The 12822-nt window shown below is 31.6% G+C and overlaps 2 protein-coding genes across 4 annotated transcripts; both read left to right on the forward strand.

The window, feature by feature from the left end:
* Positions 1-1020: 1020 nt before the first annotated feature.
* Positions 1021-2047, forward strand: Uxt (Uxt prefoldin-like subunit). Of its 3 annotated transcripts, none has more exons than XM_077413843.1 (2): positions 1021-1102; positions 1429-2047. In XM_077413843.1, the coding sequence occupies exon 2, from the start codon at positions 1442-1444 to the stop codon at positions 1877-1879; it is 438 nt and encodes a 145-aa protein (XP_077269969.1). In that variant the 5' UTR covers positions 1021-1102; positions 1429-1441; the 3' UTR covers positions 1880-2047. The 3 variants fall into 3 exon arrangements, with proteins under 3 accessions (XP_077269969.1, XP_077269968.1, XP_077269967.1); XM_077413842.1 differs by having other exon boundaries at positions 1027-1173; XM_077413841.1 differs by having other exon boundaries at positions 1030-1281.
* Positions 2048-4949: 2902 nt separating this feature from the next.
* LOC143901514 (very long chain fatty acid elongase AAEL008004) lies at positions 4950-9378 on the forward strand. Its single transcript, XM_077413883.1, has 7 exons — positions 4950-5155; positions 6310-6358; positions 6709-6899; positions 7038-7118; positions 7312-7474; positions 7647-7786; positions 8633-9378. The coding sequence occupies exons 1-7, from the start codon at positions 5090-5092 to the stop codon at positions 8795-8797; spliced, it is 855 nt and encodes a 284-aa protein (XP_077270009.1). The 5' UTR covers positions 4950-5089; the 3' UTR covers positions 8798-9378.
* The last annotated feature ends 3444 nt before the right edge of the window (positions 9379-12822 follow it).

Here is a 12822-nt window from a genome sequence, read left to right on the forward strand (position 1 = left end):
GTATGAGATATACAATATGCATTATAAGTCTGCGCGTGAATTAAAACTATGATGCGCGCGAAGTAAATTATTAATGTTGCAAAATCTGCGAAATGCAAAGGGTTAACTTACAAACAATTTGAGATTGTTATTAGCATTCGGTAACATGTAATATACATTAAAAAATATATACATATACATTTTTTAACATATAAATGTATTTATATTTATTATACATATATGTAATGTATATATACAATACGTATACGCAGAATATAACATTGTGTGCGGTTATCGTATAAGTACCGGTTATTATATATATACCTTCCAATTCAGGTGCTACGCGCACGGGTACGCTGTGCGTATACTGTATAATCGAGCAGCATCCTATACAATTATGCAAAAGACTACCGACGATATATTGCCGATATCGTGTCGTAGTTATCGGAAAAAAAGTGGAATATAATCTTCGATAAAGTGGACATTAAATAATTTTGTAACATAGCTTGCGCGTTCTTATACGAAATTCAGAACTAATGCAAATTCTAACATTACTGATACTTACGTGAGATTTTCTCAAAACGTTATTAATAAACATCTCATCAAAAATTAAAATTAACAGTAAAAATATCTATTATTAATACCAAATATAATCAAATACATGGTATTAGCTCTTCGATAATTTGATACATTGAATTTATCATATTGTTATAGAATGGCAATAATACATAAATTTTTATGTTGTAAAAAATTCATTATTTATACTAAAGCACTAAATAAAAAATTAATTTTATTTAATGTTAATGTACTTATATATATCGTTAGTATATTGGTAAATTATTGATATATGTAAATAAAAATAAAATAAAATGCATATACTTCATATAAAACAAGAATTGCATAATTTTTTAATAAATATCTTTCTTTTAACTCTTAAAAAATCGATAAACTAGACTGGTGTCGGGACCTTCTTTAGCAGCTGTTGCTTCATCTCTGTTGAACTTGTTGCTTGCTACTAGATCCGCTAGGGGCGCTGAGTCAAAATGTTGTCAAAATTGGTCAAAATAATGCCACACCAGCCACACACGACACACGATACACGATCGAAGTAGAACGTAAAAATGTAATTCTATTTACCAGATTTATAATTCGATTTTCTTTGGCTTTGGCACACTTTAATCTAAATCCGATAATGTGAGTGACATTATCATCATCATACAAGTGCAAACGATATACACGTGTGAAGTTGTTGTATGTAACATAACCTGTTATATTCGACATTCGATTGTTCAATATATTTAGGTACTTCTCTCCTCTTCCCTCACCTTAGACAACCGCGTGTTATTACTGCATGAATATTTAAGCATATTTTCTCAAGCATCATATTAAATCTTTCTACACAAACAAGCCGTTCTATACTTCAACTAATTTCGTTCTTTTGTTTTGTAGTGCGAGGGCCTACATGGATCCGCAAATTCAGCGAAAGGTCTTACAATTTGAGACCTTCGTAAACGACGTACTGAAAGCCGACCTTGCGAAATTGGCCGAAAAACTAGACGCTAGGAATGCTGACGTCGCCGAATTTCTGCAACTGAAATCGATGATAACAACGTTTCAAAATACAAATGTCGAAAAAACCGGATTCAAGACCAAAGTCGATATCGGAAATAACTTCTTTATTCAAGCACACGTTCCAGATGCTTCTAAGATCTTATTGGATGTTGGTTTGGGGCACTACATTGAATTCACTTTGGGCGAAGCCTTAGTCGTTATTAATATACGAATTAAGTTACTTGAGCAACAAATCGCGAATTTACGAAGCGCGATTGCAAGGACTAACGCTCATATTAAGTTAATTCTTATCACCATGAGAGATTTACAAGGGATGAGAGATGTTTGATAAAAACTGTGACAAAAGAAACTTAATATAAGAATATTAAAATGTAACTTCATTTTGTTCCTAACAGGTAAGAGAATTGCTCTGTATATGCTCACTAGGTGTGTACACGTGGCAGTAATATGTAATTTATTTTTATAAATTTATAAATAAACTCGTAGAAAAAAAGTAGTTCCATATATTTTAAAAAAATTCATGCTTCTCTAAGACTCTAATCGTAAGACATATTTCCTTTTATCATTTAATATATATCATTAAAAATAACGATAATTAAAATCATCGAACAAGATATTTGATGTTTTTGTGCATTTTTAATATATCTTTAACCACGCACACACACACACATTCACAAGATAAAGTGACATGTTTCAAAAAAGTGCTCCTTTTATTCCCTTTATCAAATTTTAGATGCAGCCGCACTTATGCAAATATCTATGAAAGTAGCCTCCCTAAGCATTTTTTTCCCCTATTCTCCCTTCATACGTGCATCTTGTACTTTATGACTTAAGCTAATCCCTAAGCTATACTGTCTACAAGTTAAAAGCTTACATGATATGCTTCAAGTGTTTACCAGTATACTTATGCATATATTATCCATCCCTATTATAAAATGTTCACACAATGTATTCACTTATTAACTCTTCAAGATCTTGAAGGAAGATCCAGAGCTTCTTGAAGGGTTAATAGTATTTCAGATGCAAATTTCTAAACTTTGAACTATTATTGATATTGAATATTATTTACATTTAGGATATATTAATCTATATCTCAATTGCAATTGTGGGTACAAATTTCTAATCTTTTTATAAGATGAAAAAATTTATAATTTAATAATTAAAATATGCTATATGTTATTTTTTGTTTAAATATAAACATGTGAAAGATTGCATTATCATAATTGATATAAAGTGAAAGAAGAATGTTATATACATATATATTATGTATAATAAATTGTTTGATTATATATATATATATATATATATATATATATATATATATGTTCTTGAAGATATTATAAATATAAGAAAATAAGTTGTTACAACATATTTTCTATAAGCCCTATATAAACTTCTGTCGGTAAAGAAGAGTGATGCAGAGTGCACATTAACTATTATCCTCGCTATTATCTCTTATCGTTAATTAAGAACCCTCTGTATGAGATACCCTCGGTATCTCACATGCATATGCAAGATTCACCTGTCTTATTGTTAGTAGTCAACAAGCTAAATCTTTTCCTTATACGGGCATTAGGGACTTAATTGGTTCAAACACATGAGTCCGTGACAAATATGTGAGGTCATACGGTTGGATGTAATAAATCGTACAGTTTTACCATCAGTCAGTCTGACGACAACGAGCGCCCATCGTATGTATGTAATACATCTCAGTTATTACGAAATAAAGAGTTTATACCATCAATCTGCCAATCATTGTTCGAGTGTCTTTCGACCCTCAGTCGACTGTGTCCAGTCTCACCCAGTGCACAAATAAATTTTAAATTGTACGTGCCTTTTTCTAACAATAAGGTTCTATCGTCAGTGGGTAATATCATATTTTCAAGAATTTAAAGATAAATATATGATACTCTATAACAAAATTAATTGCTATTTATTCACAGCATTTGTTCACAAATAATTATATATGTTATAACTAAATATTCTTTTAATAGCGATTGATAGTAAATATTTTATCAGTAAGCTTTTAATAATGTTACTCTTGAAATAGATAGATGGCATCGATGAAAAGTCTCAAATTATATTTTCTTACAATATACTAAAATCGAGAGATTAAAATGTTTATATACATTCTTTTTAAATCATGTAGGTATCCACATTATTTAATTGTTCTCATTTCTTTTGTTTAACTAATACCAAAGTAAAAAAAGAAGGATATAACTAAAAGAAAAGTAGTCTAATGATTATTTGTCAATCATTACATGAGAAATATAATTTTTCTTCATTTAGCATTAAAAATTTTAAAAACAGACGAACGGAAGCATTTATATATTTCAAGAGTTTAGAAAATATTTAGGCGAGGTTTAATGTAAATGTTTTATAGACATTCAATATTCTGAAATTCTGGTTCCAGTGCATTATAAATATTTTTTTAAACTTTTTATATCGTTTAGTAATTATTTTCGACATATTTTATGTTTCCTTAATATTATAAAATAAATCATCATAATATACATATATTGCCTACATACATAAATCTTCTAGATGTGTGTGTATATAAATTCTATATGAATTTAATAATAGTGTCATCCTTTCTTCTCATCGGAAACAAATTCTTTGCAAAAATATAAAAGTATAAAAATATAAAAATATATATAAGTATTGCATTTCAATTTCTATAGAGAGAGGAAAGGAAGAAGAAATAACGAATTCCGGACACGGAAATCAACGGTTCAATTATGCGAAACGCAGTAGTTGGATGATCTGATTAAGGGAGGTCGAGCAGTAAATTTCTAATACTAAGAGAAGGTCAAAATTCGTGACTATCTTCTCAACTCGAATCGTATTATATCAAGACAAGTACGAAGTCGGCTAATCCACATTTAAACGACTAAGAGAAGAAGCCGTACATCTATACTGGAATATAATTCGCCACCATGGCTGTATACTCGCATTCACACTTTTGCACGTGAAACATTATATAAATATAAATTTTCGATATTATATCATTATTGATCAATCTAATATATTTAAACCGCCTCTCAGAATATTTACGCCAATATGATAATTTGATAAATGTAATATAGAAAATATTATTAAAATGAGAATTATTACATAATAAAATACTAAATATACATTAAATCAGATAAAAAAGGGGTTAATAATCCATGAACTTCTTCTTGATTCGCAAATAATGCCCACGCAAAAATATCTTCATGTAAAATAAAAATACCGAAGAAATTATTAATGTATTGAAAGATATAAATTGTAAAATTTGATATATTAACATTATGTAAGAGAAAAATACATGACTTTTATTGAATAATTTCATTATATTATTCTTTCTTATTTAACGCGTATTTTGGCGGTGTTTGGCAATAAATTCTTCACGGGGGCATTTTGTTCGTCAATTACAACCCTGCGTTCTAAGCCGACGCTAGGGGTTCTTGGCCTGCAGATGAACGTAAAGCGCAGTAGGGTACTGACACGACGGGTTGTTAACATCAATACATTAGTTACACAAGTGTTAGTTTCCTAAATGTCGATAGACATGCACAAATTAAAGACACAATGTGGGAAGAATTTGCCAAATCTTTCTTCAAAGGTGTGTGTCTTAATTGTATACTTCAATACTTAATTTTTAACACATCTCTATACCATTCCATTCATTTACGTTATTATGGTGCGTCTCCACCTGAGAGTAAGAACTCTCGAGAGCAAACAGAAAGAGAGAGAGAGAAATACTCTCGAGAGTCTCTTTCTCTTTCTCTCTTTTTGCTCTCGAGAGTTCTTACTCGCAGGTGGACACGCACCTTTAGTAAAGTTTTGACCTCCGAAAGCTTAATGATTTTGTGATCCCATCATTGCGCATATATTATATTCCATGATTTTAGATCTTAATATAAACAAAAGGCGTTTATAATATAATAATATGCATGTTATAATGCAATAATATAAAAATGTATTTAAAACATTACTTGATAATATAAAAAATATATGTACACTGCAAAAAAATTATCTGCAAGAAAATAATTTTTTTAAATTTAGTTTTTTTAATTTTAAACTCAGAAAAATGTTTTCTTAAATTTACCCAATTTTAAATTAAAAAAAACTAAATTCAAAGAAATCTATTTTCTTGCAAATAATAAATTTTTTTTTGGTGTATCTAGAAACGTTATCGATCACACAAATTACATTATTGCTATATAACCATCGCAATATTAAATGAAATAATCAATAGATTTATTTCAAGGCGTTAACAGCAATTAGTTTTTAGAGGATTATACAAGCGACGCGGTGGCTTTTATATATATAAATATAAAAGATCGGATTAAATTTATACTATAATTAACAAGCGCAAAAAATCATTTTTTGACCTTTAAATCTGTTTGCTAATAAATTGTCATGTCATGTCTCTGTATTCGAAATATTTTTTTCATTTATTTAAAATCAAATCTATCCGGCATAGATATTTCGGTAAAATGCTGACCCGACACTATACAGTACAGTCGATGTTAGCAATCAACTGCGTGACAGAAGTTCAATGATTACGGGAGTTTCGCTTATAACTTTATTCCCTCTATCACATGCGATATCCGTCTGTAACTTCATATCTATAATGTAATGTGTATCTCATACATCCCTATATAACTTCTACATGTTTATCGATCATCAAATTTTCCTTGAATTTATTTACTCTATTGCTAACGTGAAACAATATAATCGCTTTACTTTCCTTTAACTGTCTTTATTCTTCAGGATGTGGGAGTTATGGATATTTATCATTACCTTGTCGATGAAATTTCGGGTAAGTTAGACGAATAAATTAGATCGAGAACGAATGTCATAAAAAAGCTTATGAAAAAAATGATATTGAATATGAAATATTATATAATACGTGTATATAAAAATAAATACATATATTAATTGATAGCGTATAATATTATATTTACACGGAGAAAAGTACTTATTTAATTAAGTATATCGAAAAAAATCTCCATTAAATGATATAATCTTTAATCCTTTTCTTTAGCAATTATGTAAGTTTTTATATTTTTCTATATACGAGTTGTGTTGCTACAATCTTTTTCGCAAGCTTAAATATATTATTACGAATGTTTTATTGTACAAAATTAAAACTTTTTTATCAATTTGCAGATCCCAGAGTTTCTGACTGGCCCTTAATGTCAAATCCGTTTAGTATAGTATTGATTTCACTCGCTTATTTGTTTTTTGTGCTTTATTTCGGACCACTTTACATGAAAGACAAAAAACCTCACGCGCTCGTCAAAACTATGATATGTTATAATATTTCTATTGCAACTGCAAGCGCTGTTTTATTCTATGGTGTGAGTATACATGAGAAATAAATAAATAATTTAATATACGCGAGATGAAATTTTTTAATTATGGATGTTTCAATTTCGCTATTCATATTTCTCTATTTACATTTTTTAATCTAAACTATAATTTTATCTGTTTCTTAGATACTCACATCTGGTTATACAACGCATCTTTCTATGGGATGTGAGCCCTTTGTGATCTCAGACGATTCTATGTCGCTTAGCGTAAGTAATTGTAATTAAAATCTATGATAAAATTAAGTTATGTATTTTATTGCTCATTAAAACCTACGTTAAAACTTTTGACTAATTATTGCAAAAATTTGTAATTTAACATAAATGAAATTAAAACTCGATCGATATAAGAGTATTTAATACAGAAACACTCGAGAGATATATGAAATTCTATTATTTAAAGATGGCTCGATGGATGTGGTGGATTTTAATTCTGAAAATTGCCGAGCTTGCAGATACTATCATTTTTATTCTCAGAAAGAAATATAATCAAATTTCTTTCCTTCACGTATATCATCATACAGCGACTCTCGTTTTGGCGTGGATCACCTGTAAATATGCACCTGGTATGCACTAGACAGCAGTAATTATAATAATTTTAGAAGAAACTTTTGCAATTTATGGAATTCATTTCGAAAACGATATCGAGTACTGAAATATGTGTGTATATCTATCATATTGATTTAATTCTAATTATTGTATATGACAATCTACTTTCATATTTTATCTAATGTACAGGTGGCATGTGGACCTTTGTAATGTTGCCCAATTGCGCAGTACATGTAGTTATGTACATGTATTATCTCTGTGCTTGTTTAGGACCCAAAACGCAGAAGATAATAACTCCGTGGAAGAAATATGTGACTCGTTTGCAACTGGTACGTACTTATATTTTACGTCTGTTTATATTCGCTACACGATATGGTGTTGTACAAATAAGTTCCAATAAATTTTTAGCCATCGCAATTTCAAGATAATAAGGTTTCCACATTCGATTTGTGATAGTTTTGAGAAGCATATATAGCGTGCCTACATCAGATTCATGCGGACATATGAAATAGCGCGTTTCGCGTGATATGTTCATATACGCGGACTTCATTGTGGTTACAGCGCACCTATAACTCGATAACTGGCTTTTCACGAGGGATTGAAAAACTCCGTAAGCGCTGCTTGCAGAATCACGTGTGTTCTCGTCGAATCTCAATTCGGTTTGCATTTGAGCGTAACAGCGAGGGGCAGGGAGACGGGTGGACGAAAGCTCGCAGTACCGTTTTTAATTAAATAATCCGTTACCAGAGAATTTTTATTTCCAGCGATATCGACGGAACGATTTATCGGGTTACGTGGTTGTTTAATTTCGCGCGGAGCTTTTGCGTTCTAGAATTCCGATCAGAGGTTGGACAAGGAAAAGCAAAATGGTGTGTGCTTTTTTGCATGTGGTATATTGAGCCTGTCAAGCGTGCACTATATGAACACTGTGTGTCCTTACTACTTTTACATTGCTCGCGTCGCGAATACTTATTTACATTTTCTTCGGAATAATTCCCTAATGAAACGCTTTAGGTACCTTTAGACTTCATTCCCATTTATGAGTAGGTATTTCGCATTTGCAAACTTTAAATTATTACAGCTGTAAAAAGATCCGCGCGAGATGATTGTTGTAAACATGTGTGTCTTTTCTTCATTTCTTATGTTGAATTTCAACATGATATTATTTGTTTCAGATTCAGTTTGCTATTATGACGGTCCATACCTTTCAAGCGCTTCTACCGTCTTGCGAACCAACGCGGAAACCATTAGCTTACATTTACATGTCTCAAGTAGCATTCATGTTTTATATGTTCTTAGATTACTATAGGAAGTCATACTTGCAAAAAAAGATTAAGTAAATATTAAAAATAATGTCTCATAATAATGCAGTAACTAGCTCAGGAGCACAGACATAAAAGATTCGATGCGTTCGCATTGGATTTGAATAAATATAATGCGAATGAACAAATAGTTTCTCTCTTATATATATTGATTAATTTACAGTTAGTTTTTGATAAATAGGAATGCATGCAAATTCTCGATAATTTGTAATAATTAGTAATCTACTCTGGGAAAAATAAAGACAAAAATAATCCACTTTGGCCGGGGCCCACGATTACGCGTAACTAAAAATCGTAATTAAGCTATTTTATCTATTTCAAAGATTTTTAAGTTATACTAGTCAATTCTCTCAATTATCTGTCAATATCTATCAATTCTGTCGATATTCAGTTACGCAAAAATAATTTTCACTTAAGGGACACTAACCAAAATGTTAATTAGGGATATACGATATCCAAATAATTTGATTATCTGAAATCGTGGGTTATATTTTCCCCAAAAATATATCCCAAAGTGGGTTATATTTTTTCCAGAGTAGATGGATTAAATGAAAATAGCAAAATTTTGCAAGTTATGCAAGAAATTTATAAATTTTATAAAAGAGTAAAAATTTGTTATTAATTTATTTTTTATATGTATTAAAATCTTATGAATTATATTTTTCCAACATGCTGCATAACTGATTAATCGGCGTTAATATATTGTACTGAAAGGTACCGCTATAATTTTATATAATTTCATTCTGTAGATTACGGATATTTAAAATTTTGCGTAATTCTATTACCGCGACATAATAAATAACAATTGCCAATATTCTATATACAATATCTTGTAACATCTTTATTATTATTGTAAATAATTGTCGAAAAGACAAGGAGGATAGGAGAGGAGAATCAAATATCCGAGTTACTCGTGAGATCTCAGGAGAAAAAGATTTATAAAAGGAATGCATGAAATACAGACAGACATACACACAAGTGATGAGATGAGATACGTTACGCTGTACTACGTAATGCTTCTGCGTTACGTCAGCTCGGATTTTATTCGCAAGACTATCTGCCATCGAATATTTTTCTCCTTTCTGATTTGCTATACGCATTATACAATGTTCCGGATTACGTCGTGTCCGCGTCGTAAATATGATATCCCGAATCTGCAACGCTGAGTTCGCTAGTTTTTTTTCCTCTCTCATTCTCATTTCTTCCTGTATATGGTCTGTTCCTTCATGGTACACGAGTATTTGCCATCAAAAATAGGCGATATTTCGGAAAACCACCGCGGGGATAAGATACGATGGTGCTTGGAAAAATCTTAATTCTTGTTAACCATTTCTGGTGAAAGCTGCAGTTACTTTTGTACGCGATTATTTCCCGCGTCATAGAAGCTTGAGTACGCGCGTGGCTCTCTCGAAGCCATCTTAACCAGAATCCTACTGTCCTAATACGTAGTCAAGTACATATTAATGCATGCAGTCTTCCATGGCACGCGTATCTGCATAGAGAACGATCCGACGTATACGTCGTTCTCTATGCAGATACGCGTGCCATGGAAGACTGCATTACCTTACTCGACTATTTTCCCGCCTGACTGACATTAGCATAGCGGATTAGTGTGTCCATGGGTTTAAGTCGACACGCATGGCCTCGCGCCGATAAGACTTTATTAACATCGCCTGTATTTATCCCGTACTTCAAGCCGCGACCCCTTTCTGCACAGCACGTCTTTCCCTGTAGGCTCTCGCTGTAGGTATGCGATAGGCTAATCGTTTCGTCAAAGACAATAGCTCTATGTATAATACTGAACATATACTATTAACACACATTGCTTTTTATTTTTTATATTTAATATAAATTTTTTTCTATATATATATATACACTGAAAAAAAATTTATTATTTGCAAGAAGATACATTTCTTCGAATTTAGTTTCCTTAATTTAAAGAAGTATTAAGTATTAGGTAGAGATTCAAGAAAATATTTTAAACTCAGAAAAATGTTTTCTTAAACCCAATACCTACTTCTTTGAATTGAGGAAATTAAATTCCAAGAAATCTATTTTCTTGCAAATAATAAATTTCTTTTAGTGCATATATTATTTTCTCTTATAGAAGATTAATATTGCGCTTTTTATATTTATAATGTTTCTTATATCTATATAAATTATTAACTTATTAACATAGAGACGTTTGTGATTATATTGAATCATAAATTATTATTATGTCAATGACCGAATAATTATTTTATTCTGCTATCGAGTGTTTACAAATTACCCTTCAACGTAATAACCAACGTGTGCCCATCTTCTATTCATTTAGCTGAATCGCTGCTTGATGCTGAACATATTGAGACGGTACGGTGATTTATTTACTTAGGTAGTCGGAATACAAAGAATCCGAGGGCTGTGTAAGACTATATTTGGGATGACGTACAAAAGAAAGAGAGAGCTTGCGCCAAAAGTACAAAGGATGGATTATTAAAGTTAGAATTTCGTCATTATCTTGGTGCAATAAATATTTACTCGAAATAAGCTCTGTCGCTCAATTTAGATGACTAAATCGTTTTGTCTATCTTCATTATGTTATTTTAATTAAATAACATGCAATAAAGTAAAAAATAAAAACAAAAACAAGACAATAAAGCATGAAGCTAATAATTCACAAAAACAAGTTTTTAGATATACATACATATATGTATACAATATTTAATGGATTGAATGTAGTTTGGTTCCATTATTGAACAAATAACTTTACCAAGTTGGCATCGACGCCTGCTTCTAATTCATCGTCATGAAATATGAAGAGGCAGCAGCTCTACGTGTCGGCATGCAATAGTCCCGCCTACCAAAAAAAAAAGTCGAACTCTGGAAGATCCTTTCGAAATGTATGACCGTCTCGGCACCTATCTCGCCTCACTGTGGAGAAGATTCATTTTTCAGTCTCTCTCCGTGGGGCCAGCTTCCAGCCAGAAACGTGACCTCGACCGAATGCACAGCCACAACTTTTAAAGATATTTTGCAAGTTTCGAGTCGCGATGCACGTAGATGCGTTCTATTAGTGCGAGAGAAGAACATCGTTTGCAACTATTTCAAGAAAGAAACTCCAAAGGTATAATTACGCTTGTTTTAAAGTAAAAAGAAACTTTTAAGCACATTAGAACGTGCTTCTGATGGATAAAGAACCAAGAAATCCCACAAGTAAAAAATTGCACGTATAAATAACCAAACCTACAAATAATATTGTTTTATCGCGAAATATTTTGTAACTGATATTACGTATATGTATCATTTTTTTAAACTTATTATCAATGTTGAGAAGATAAGTAATAGAAGAGAAGGTAATATCGAAGTATATAAGAAAATAAAAAATTATAAATTAAAATTTGAAGAAAAATTTTCATATGCAGAGAATATCTTTTCTTGTCACTAAGAAATTTTCTCATATAGTCAGTGTGTGGCGACATGTTTTTTATAGATTATATATTAATTAAATGATATATAACACGCAGCAATTTTATTATAATTATATACTTGATTGCTTATTTTATCTACATTTTTCAGACTTAAAATCGTCCGTTTTACGGAAATGCAAATATTGCAGTCGCACTATTGGTAGTTAGTGCGCAAAAGTGCATATGGGGCAAATTCGCGCCGCGTAATGTATAGTAGCGGCGCCCCTTATTTTTGGAAAATTTTAATACCGCACCCGGTGTCATTATTGCTGGCTATGCGTGCCTCGTGACTCTTCGGCGCGGCGCAGCCAATTCTGTGAAATTTATAAGGTAGCACCGACACCGGTCGCCGCTTCCATATTACGATCCTCCGTTACGATCGCTCGGTATACGACGTAATTGGTTGCTTAAATACCAAAGTACATATATACGTGAGTATGTACGTGTGTATGTGCACGTAGTATCTACTGAAACGGGCTAAGGTAGTCTCAGCTCTTTGGCACGGTACCTACGGCGTTTCGAAAGCTCGCTCGAATTGTCCGTCGTTATCGTATATCTCTTTTGGTGCCGCAGTGTCTTGCGACCTGCCACTTGCAG

This window comes from Temnothorax americanus, unplaced genomic scaffold, assembly GCF_048541705.1.
Source record: "Temnothorax americanus isolate GAGA-0224 unplaced genomic scaffold, ASM4854170v1 Scaffold34, whole genome shotgun sequence".
Taxonomy (NCBI): domain Eukaryota; kingdom Metazoa; phylum Arthropoda; class Insecta; order Hymenoptera; family Formicidae; genus Temnothorax; species Temnothorax americanus.